The sequence below is a fragment of the Pinus tabuliformis genome, chromosome 2_2 (genome assembly GCF_031772625.1).
Source record: "Pinus tabuliformis cultivar Carrire ecotype Pingquan chromosome 2_2, CPIR1, whole genome shotgun sequence".
In the NCBI taxonomy this organism is placed as follows: domain Eukaryota; kingdom Viridiplantae; phylum Streptophyta; class Pinopsida; order Pinales; family Pinaceae; genus Pinus; species Pinus tabuliformis.
The window spans coordinates 251,326,476-251,337,329 of NC_142300.1; the positions used below are offsets into that span (position 1 = coordinate 251,326,476).

Sequence of the window (10,854 nt, forward strand, 5' to 3'; positions counted from 1 at the left end):
CATGCATTCCAAGCTTATTATATCGATTTGTCTGCCACCAATCAATTCGACCAAGATGTAGATCCCCTAGCCTATATTTTGCCTACAAGTAGGTTCATAAAGGTTGGCAAATAGAATCCTTTCTAATAATGAAATTTATTTCCCTCAAACAACTTGTTTGGCCATAATCATGTACAATTATGATTTTTTCTTGTTTAATGCTCTCTCATTCCATATTCCACAATACTCACATGTAGCTTCAAGTTATCTTTACCTCGTCCTACTTATAACCCCAACAACCCATGCATGTGGCTTATCATGGATACAAAGTATATAAGGAATGTTTTCAATCAACTACATAAGACATGGATTACCTGATATCCCTATATCCTCGTATTTGACTGCTTCAATGTGCTCTATGGTACATCCTCATGGTTTTCAATAACTATTATCGATGCATGGATTTCTTGATCTAGCTTTTCACCTCGAATCTAATTTCCTTTATGTTCTCTCTTGTGCGTATTCATGTTTTATTATGAATCCATCTATGTGCTCTCTAGCACATCTTCAAGATTGGTTATCTATCTATGCACTTTTGTTACTTTTGAGGGAAATGGATGGATTGATAGGTGTAATAAATTGATTAATCTTTGTTATTCTCTCTTTTTTATGATGAAACCATTTATTCATAGTTGAAAATTGAAATGCCATCCCACAAACCAGCACCATCAAAATTCATTTTGCAACCATCCAAACATAGCATGGGAAGCATGTTAATATATTTGGGAGTAAACAATTATTACATCCAAAATTGGTTGAACACACTATATTAATCAATCGTAAGGATACATATAAATACATTTGTCTCAATATATAAAAACTATCTTGGACATGTAATCTATTAGTTGAATGAATATCTCAATCACATACCAATCTAGGAACCATCTTTTTGGAGAAAATCTCTCAAATACAACTAGTCATAACAACCTCCTAAAGACTAGAAAACAAACTCTATGTAGAGAACCAAATATACCTAATAATAACAAAAAATACTAACAATCAAATATGATCACACACATAATACAAGTAGGACTTACATACTCCAAGAGCCCCCATTGATGACTACTTGCCTTATCGTCATCTACTTAGGTCTTCAATGTCTTCTATTGTGTGACAAATGCTTCACTATGACTTGAAGAACCTCCTCAATAGCAAATCCCATAGCTTATCAACAATATTAATATCACCTCATACATTTATCATACATACGGCACTAAACTGTGGATGTCTATATTAATGAACAAACATCCACCAAAATGTATGGGTACTCAAATGTTGAAACTTTTGGTCTAGTAGGATGTTCCTTTGCATACATGGTTCAATCAACTTCTCGATGAAATCCCTTGAATGCAAAACTTCACCTCTGAGACTCTACAACCAATAATATAGTGCAATCATAGAGAATTTGTCGAACACAAGGCCCACTCCTCCAAATGTTAAATAACTCCCTAATAGAGGCTACTAAACTAAACTGACAAACTAACAAGTCATCAAGGACACATGATAAATGGGTATGCATGCCTATCCAACACATACAATGATAATGCAAGTTACATGTTACATAAATAGATACAAGCACATATAACAAACTCCATTTCATGGAGATGGCAGGTACAAAACTCTTCAAGGAGCACTACATAAAAACATCATAGACTAGAGTTCTGGTTAATTTGCCTGGTTCATTTGGGTCAATTGCCTCTCTAGTCTCTCAAGTCATTTGTCGAGTTGTGGTTTCTTTGTAATTGTATTCATGGTGCTTTTCTTCTAATAGTGGTTGGGATAATGCCTTATGTGTCAAATTTCTGGTTAACTTCACTGGTTTGATATTGTCAATTATCTCTCAGTTTGTATTGAATAGATAGAGATAAGGATTTTTGGTGTTGTGAGAGTCTCTTTAAATTTAGTCTATGCTCTGAATATTTTTGTAATATACCTAACGGTGGATAATATGGGGTACATAGGGGGTACCCAATGGCATGATGTGATGTAAAAATGAAACCACAATTAGTTAGTTTAATAAATAAAGCTCATAAGTTGTTACCCACATTAATGATGATTGTAAGTGGTTGAACCTCATTATAAAGGGACCAAAATTAGTTATTTTAGTTAAGGATAATTAATAAATGGGCCATAACTAGTAAATAAAGTGGTTAACCGGCATTATGGAAAGGACCATGAGTAGTTAGGGTTTGTTATGGTTTTGGGATCTTAGAATATTATATATAGTTAAAGATAGGAAGAAAAGAGAAGTCAAACATTGTTTTGTATTGAAAAGCATATGGCTTGTGGAGTATTCTCTTTCCTTAAGGAGTAGTTGTATGGTATTACCCTACCTCAAGGTTTTACGGTAATAAAGAAGAAGAATTCTATGTTATTCTCAAATTGGCCCTTGGATGCATTTCTACAGATTTTAATATATTGGCAGCTTTACTACAAGTGGTATAAATTATCTTTACCTCATCCTACTTATAACCCCAACAACCCATGCATGTGGCTTATCATGGATACAAAGTATATAAGGAATGCTTTCAATCAACTACATGAAGACATAGATTACCTCATATCCCTATATCCTCATATTTGGCTGCTTCAATGTGCTCTATGGTACATCCTCATGGTTTTCAATAACTATTATCGATGCATGGATTTATTGATCTAGCTTTTCACCTCGAATCTAATTTCGTTTATGTTCTCTCTTGTGCTTATTCATGTTTTATTATGAATCCATCTATGTGCTCTCTAGCACGTCTTCAAGATTGGTTATCTATCTATGCACTTTTGTTACTTTTGAGGGAAATGGATGGATTGATAGGTGTAAGAAATTGATTAATCTTTGTTATTCGCTCTTTTTTATGATGAAACAATTTATTCATAGTTGAAAATTGAAATGCCATCCCACCAACCAACACCATCAAAATTCATGTTGCAACCATCCAAACATAGCATATGAAGCGTGTTAATATATTTGAGAGTAAACAATTATTACATCCAAAATTGGTTGAACACACTATACTAATCAATCATAAGGATACATATAAATACAATAATATTTGTCTCAAGATATAAAAACTATCTTGGACATGCAATCTATTAGTTGAATGAATATCTCAATGACATACCAATCTAGGAACCATCTTTTTGGAGAAAATATCTCAAATACAACTAGTCCTAACAACCTCCTAAAGACTAGAAAACAAACTCTATGTAGAGAAACAAATATACCTAGTAATAACCAAAAATCCTAACAATCAAATATGATCACACACATAATACAAGTAGGCATTACATACTCCAAGAGCCACCATTGATGACTACTTGTCTTATCATCATCTGCTTAGGTTTTCAATGTCTTCTCCTGTGCGACAAATGCTTCACTATGAATTTAAGAACCTCCTCAATAACAAATCCCATATCTTATCAACACTAGTAATATCACCTCATACATTTATCATACATATGTCACTACATTATGGATGCCCATATTAATGAACAAACATCCACCAAAATGTATGGGTACTCAAATATTGAAACTTTTGGTCTAGTAGGATGTTCCTTTGCATACATGGTTCAATCAACTTCTCGATGAACTCCCTTCTATGTAAAATTTCACCTTCGAGACTCTACATCCAATAATATGGTGCAGTGATAGAGCATTTGTCGAACACAAGGCCCACTACAAATGTCAAATAACTCCCTAATAGGGGCTACTAAACTAAACTAGAAAAATTACCAAGTCATCAAGGACATGTGATAAATGGGTATGCATGCCTATCCAAGACATACAGTGATAATTCCAATTACATGTTACATAAATAGATACAAGCACATATAAAAAACTCCATTTCATGTAGATGCCAAGTACAAAACTCTTCAAGGAACACTACATAAAAGCATCATAGACTTGCTTACAAATTCAAGATGTGTATCACATTATAATATGGTCATGAGTCTATTCTATTCAACACACCACTTAATCTTTTATGTTCATTTTTCCACCATCATCCAATCTCCATTATTGCAATAACATTTCCATGGGAATTGTCACTTGCTTCTCTTGCACTAGGCTCAAAGGAGCTATTTGTTGTATCCAAGGCCTCTCTGTCCTCCTTCTTGCAATTTCACCATTTCTCTTCAAATATTCAATATGGAATCAATCTTCTTTTCTCAAGCAAGAATAATGCAACTCACCTCCACATCAGAAAGTGTCCCTGATCCTCCTTTCACACATAGAATTGTTATCTTGTACCAAGTGGAAACCAATCATACCATTAATACCTCATATGGACTAAGGACATGTTGTTCTCCAAGGCCTAACATCAATCCAACCATAAAGGCCGAGTAAGAGACCACCCTATGGACATACTTCCATCTATTGAGATACATGGGTACCATCCGCTATACTAGTTAATTATTCTAGAAAAAACAATTTTGATATGGGATATATCCATCTCAATCTTACATTTACTATGCACATGCCAAAGTTGACTTATAGTGTAACATTCAACTAATAGGCCAAAGTTGACTTATAATGTAACATTCAACTAATAGTTCATGGAGTAAAACTCATAAACTAAAACTCCCTTTCCCTTCGAGCAACAACGCTTCTTTCTAAAGAGACTTAACAATGACAAATGACTTACATCACACAATATTTCTACACAAGATTACATATCATCCATAATAGAAATAAAAAGTGGCACTCATGATAGTAACATTGCTTTCATCCTTTAAGGTCTTCATCTTATGCATCTTGATTCAATCTTGGATCTCTATATTTCCCATTGGTTAGAAAATATAATTCCAACAAAAGAACTACTATACCTATATTGAGTTGGTTAGTTAGATGGAATACATTCATCCAAGATTACAAAGACATAAAAATTATAAAATGCAGTTTAACAAAATATGGAAGATATTTTCACCCAATGCATTGTCCATGATCTGTCAATCCTTTCCATTTTATATTGACATTGACATTCAATTTTGTAATAATATCACTTTCAGTAATTCAACATACTATCTCCCTATAATAGAATTCAGATCACCACAATTCGCAACTTGGGAGCATGCATATCCTTGGTCCTATACCATTTTTGAACTCGATCTCTGATTCTTTGAAGCGGTTTTGCAATTACTCTCACTGGTCATTGAACTGGAATGGCTTTTCCTTTATCTCGAGAGTCAGCTCGAACCATATATCACATTTCTTCTGATTGTTCTATGGAGACTCTCCTTCCTCTAATCCTTAATTGTCTCGAGAGTCAGCTCAAACCATACATCCCATTCCTTCTAATTGTTTTATGTAGACTCTCCTTCCTCTAATCCATCAAAAATGATAGTGGCAACCATTCGCTCACACAAATCCTGGTCCTTCTTCGAAATGCACTCCACCTTAGCGAGTTTATAACTCTCATATGGACGCAGTTTTCTTTCTTTGCCATCAGCAATACGCCACTGAGCATCTCAAGCCTGTGACCCAATATCCAATCTGTTAGTACCAGATTGGTTATCCTATCCGCATCACTGAGATTCCCTTCCCCCTTGCGTCTTACAGTCTTCCTCCTCGAAGTGAAAAACAGACTCTAACCCGATGCCCAGAACCAGCATTTGTTTCCTTCCCTTTCTTTTAAAGCTCTTTTATTTTAACACCCTTAATGAACTCTAGAATGTTGTCAATTGTGCAAATTTCATTAAGCATTATAAGAACCGCTTCACTTTCCCCTCCATGCAAAGGACCATACAAAGGACCAATTGCCCCCAGCAAGAGCGATATAGACATGAACTCCAGTGGAAGCAAGGTGTCTTGTAGTAGCTGTTAAAAAAGGTTCATGTCATGCTCCGCATGCAAGATGAAAAGTACATTAGGGGCTCTTCCTAGTCGAGGATTAGACCTATATGATCTATCATCCAGTGAATCCAACCCATATAGAAATGTCTCAAAATAAGAAAAGGTTACTGGAAGGCAAGATAGGTGGCCTCCCTACCACTCTCAAGTGTGCATTGAATGTTATAGTGGGCATCATTCCCAAAACACATGAAATCTTCTTGTCTCGAACTTAAAAAAAAAGTAACAGCCTTGAAAGATGTTTCTTCATACCATGACTACTAAACTTTTAATCTCTTTCTTATGGATCCTCACGCACAACTACACCAATCTCGACTCTTGTTGTTGGATTTGGTGGCTTGAAAGCAGCCTTGCTACTCATGAAAAGAAACTCCTCACCATGCTCATTCTTCCTTGATGTCAGTAGCCCACCATATCAGCCAACGACCCTTTCAACTCTCTCAATTTGAATTTCTTAAGGCCAATGGTGCTAGCCATTACCATCTCCACCCTTGAGTTAGTAGAAGTTGGCTGAGCTTGATTTGACAAGGTATAACCTCCTTCTGAGAGCCCTGAACAAGGAACTTGGGCCTAGTCAAATCGAAAAATACTGTATGACAAAGATTAGAGAGCATTGGAATTGCCTCGGAGGCACCAAATTTTAAAAAATATCCTCTCACGGACCACCATCGTGTGCCCACTACAGAGCACTAGATCATGTTCTTGATTGCTTGCACTATATGAATCAAACCACTGTCGAATGGATGGGCAAACAGTGAGGGCTCAACGACATTGAATCAGATGCACCTCATCAGGATTTCCTCTAATCTTCACTTTTAGAGAAACAAACAGTGTTAACCCCACTTCAAATTGCAAAACAATGAGCAGTTAGACAGTGCAGAGAACATTAAACAACATTCTCCATAGCTCTTACACAAATGGTTCACGATCATCATTCCAAATTAAAAATGCAGAAACATTCCTTCTATGAATTGCCAGCACCTGGCAGCATATTTGTTCTAGGGAATTTCTTCACCATGGAGTTCTTCCCTCTTCTCACACACATGGTTGATACCACTACATCCAACTCCTGTCGCGCAGCAGGTCCCATGCAACAAAACTATCTCTTCGATCTCTTCTTTCCGAACACCAGGCACCACTAGCAGGAAATAGTTGACAATTAGTCGTATCTCCTCCATGATGTGGAGGCTATGTTGAAGTAAAAAGCTAGAGTCTCGAATGGTGCTACCCTCTGGAATGCCCTCCACCGGCGCTAGAGTCTCGAATGGTGCTACCCTCTGGAATGCCCTCCATCGGCAATATGACCTGATCTTTTTTAAAAATGGGCGGGGCTAGTTCCCTACAGAAGCATTATGGGCCTTCTTGTGAAGAATCATCATATGGCCGAAGCCCCAGATTTTTACAATCAATGGCTAAGCATCATGGGCCCTCTTGTGAAGAATCATCATATGGCCGAAGCCCTCAGATTTTTGCAATCAATGGCCGAAGCCAGCAAAAATTACGGCATAGCCGTTACAGATATCGTGAAATTACAGCATAACCGTTACAGATATAGTCTCCATAGCGCGGGGGTCATCAAAGCTCCTCCGCAGGACTCGAACATGGCTGGGGTGCGAAAGCCATCCGCCCCAGCCAATACGTCATGTGCGGCAATATGACCTGATCTACCTTGCACTCAAGGTCACGCTTCAGATCGATTGCGCGCAATAACCTTTCAAATTATTAATTGCATCAAGATAAGCTCTGGATCAGTTTTATTCCAATCCATCGGTGGATGCCATTTACCTCCAAGCATAAAGTATTTTATGGTCCCTACTCGATGTTCACAAGCCGTAGCCTCTTGTAAATCAAAGCCTCGGATCAGTTTCTTGTCTAGAGCAAATTTTTTATATATCTTGGGGAGACATCAAGATATTATTATTGACAAGTTATGAGGCATACTCGTCAAGTGAGGTGAACAAGCGAAACGTTGAGCTGAAGCATACAGACGCTTGCCATCATCATAGAGACGAGGAATTAACACTCTTGTATGTTTGACGCCAAAATAACCAGTCGCAAACCTATCATAAGAACCCTGATGCCATTTGCGTTGCAATTTCCATATTCTCTGACCTGATACTTGTCACTTTCTCTACTCTTATTTTATATGACCGAAACCAAAAGATGGCATCATGATAGCTACAGAAAACGCGAACTCTCACATTTTTTTATATATATCCTTCATGTTTTCCCAAGAGGCAGCCCAGATTATTATAAATGGCTCTTCGAGGGATTTTATGCCTCTTGGCGTACGTTTTAGGAAGATAAATATTACAATAGGTTTTCCAAACTATTACACCTGTTGAATCTCCGCCCATAACTTTTCAAACGATGGATAGGTGAACAATTGTGTAATGCGACTCTTCAATCATCCCAATAAAAAAGAACGTGCGAGCACTCAGTACAGTGATTGCCTCTCCAAGGTTTTCATAACCCTCAGATTTCACGCTGCTTTGAAGTAGCAACCCTTAGATTAACTCTTTCGGCTGAAGAACGGACTGGCAATTTGTTTTTTAATGAATTTTGCGCTAATGGAAAATAAATGGGAATAAGAACTTTATAACGATGTATTGCGACGGCAATAAATTTCTTTGGTCAAATTGAGTTATTTACATATGTAGGCAAATATGCCTGACAAAGAAGGCACTCTTTACAGAAAACGGAAACTTGACAGAACCATCTATAAACTATGTACTGTAATTGTTTTTTTTCAGTATGAAAAAAGCGCTATATTCATCAAGAAGAAAATATTACAGACATATATAATATAGAAGCAGCATATAGATGTAAAACAGATACATCATATATCATCCTTCAATTCCAGTTAAATTTATCCTGGCATAACTAGAAGTTTAGTCTATCATAATCAGAATTGTACAGGCATAAAGAACTAGTGAAACGTAAAAATGAAGCATAGGAAGGGTGTGTACAAATCAAAAACACAAGTAGATTGATAATGTGTCCAGCATGTAGAAATCTCGGCAAAAGTTCAGGTAGTTCATATGAGGATTCCTGCAGATAAATAGTTCTATCCGGATAAAGTCGTCACCCCGGCGTCCAGGATATGTCCGGAGAAACTATGTACTGTATTTGTTACACACACTAAAGAAAAATCAGGATAGCACGTCCGAGAGAAGCTTATACCGACGACCCAATCCACTTTTGGTAGGGCTTCTCTGAGGAGGATCACAAGCAGGCAAATTTCTGCAGCTTTTAACAGACAATTTGCAGTCTTGTATGAGACTCGACGTCTGGTTCTGCTTGCTCCCTCCGAAAGTGACTGGGAATTTAAGCGTAGCCTTAGCATTAATCTTCTTGGGCTTCTCAATGGTAGCTACCACCTTGACCTTCCTACTTTCACTTTCCCGCAATTCAACTTTCCTTTTGTGGTTCCGAATTTTCTGCTTTTCCTCCAAGTCTAGGCACCAATCACATACATTTACGCCGTTTAGTGCCAATTGATCACAATACAACCTGCTGCAATATCTGCAAGATTGGGTCCAGATTGCACATATCAGAACCGAAATAACTAATTTGATACCCAAAAAAAACATGGAACAATAGAAGCAAGGACAGAGTCTCACATGTGCTGAAATCGGTGGTGGCATCCGTGGCATCTGAACAAGCTTTCCTGTAGTCCAATGTCACCACACATGCAACATTCTTTCCCTTTCTTAGTATTTTCTCTGGAGCTGTAATTTAGTGTTTTACTTCGTTCCTGAGCCATACCACTCGATCGCCATCGATTATTCTCCATGGACGCATGCAGCTTTTGCCTAATCTACAACCAGAATCCTCATCCTTTCACTAATTATATGTTTGTTGGGCTCTTTGAGTAGTCAACATCAAATCATAAGATCGAATGGGCCTGTATAGTTCGTGAGTTTGGATCGATACTCCCAAAAACACCGGCCTTCTGATAATTCAAAGGGCTATATGCAGCTGAACGCAAAATACGGCTTCGAATCAAAACAAACAACGGCCACCCGTCCTTCCATAGATTCGTGGTGAGCAGTCACTTTCGAGTGAAAGTTTATTATGTAGCGGCCTCTTCCTGTAGCTGCACAATGACATGTGGTACCCCAGGAAACCTCATTGTGACGATCGAATCAAGCTGATAATCGTACAATGCACTACAAGCCGATTGCCGACCAGACACAGTGAGTAAATGATATAATACCAGAGCTGAGGAAACATTGGATCCATCCACTTTTGACATGTGAACGCTTTAATTGGGAATGGGATTAAATTAATTGGAAAATAGATGTGAATCAACTTTGACGCTGCCACGCTTCACTCTGCGATTCCACATGCTTTATCATTCCAGATTGGCATGCTACGTACATCACCGAATTCGTCAGGAAATTTTGTCAAGATAAAGCGTGACGTCAAAAGCGTGTGACATTTGGTGGATCTGTTTAATTTTTAGTTCATTTTATCAAGAAGAGTGGCCCATGGACTGATGGTTTCGTGCTCGCTCTTTGGAGAAGGAAAAACAAAATTGCAAATTCCAACCATGTCTCCCAGGGTTATTGGTTTTTTTGAAATCCGAAGTAGATATAAAGGAGCATCTAACCGGCAACAAATATTCAGCATTAAATGAATGACGGCTGTATATGCCCAGCCCAACTTACCCGGTGTTGCCTTGAAAGGCCGAGAGAATGATCGACGTTCACGTACACGGTTTCTTGTGAGTCACGACTACGACAGCGAATCCCCATCTCTCGCCATTTGTGATTCCGCGTGATCTGAATTTGTATTTGGGAGGTATTCATGTACGGCGAACAATATTTCCCAGCCACTACATTATTTATGCATCTTAAGAGCCTGACGGGACAGCCTTGTCGTACTCCCAGATGCCCGCTATCAAATTTCCGACCACGTGTAATCCGGATGTCGTCTCAATTAAGACCACCGTTTCCGTTTGCGGC

The 10,854-nt window shown here is 37.9% G+C and overlaps 1 protein-coding gene across 1 annotated transcript; it reads right to left on the bottom strand.

The window, feature by feature from the left end:
• Nucleotides 1-8,615: 8,615 nt before the first annotated feature.
• On the bottom strand, nucleotides 8,616-10,044 carry LOC149192238 (uncharacterized). The gene is made up of 2 exons (XM_089406340.1): nucleotides 9,508-10,044; nucleotides 8,616-9,409 (listed from the first exon to the last, which is right to left on the bottom strand). Exons 1-2 carry the CDS (start codon nucleotides 9,678-9,680, stop codon nucleotides 9,037-9,039), a joined length of 546 nt encoding a protein of 181 aa, XP_089262466.1. The 5' UTR covers nucleotides 9,681-10,044; the 3' UTR covers nucleotides 8,616-9,036.
• Between the last annotated feature and the right edge of the window lie 810 nt (nucleotides 10,045-10,854).

What these genes read in the sequence shown, in the direction of transcription:
- LOC149192238 (XM_089406340.1), bottom strand. Translation starts at nt 9,680, where the DNA reads ATGGAGAATAATCGATGGCGATCGAGTGGTATGGCTCAGGAACGAAGT. An exon ending in CACCACCGATTTCAGCACAT is followed by an intron (nt 9,410 to 9,507) that starts GTGAGACTCTGT and finishes CCAATCTTGCAG; the next exon opens with ATATTGCAGCAGGTTGTATT.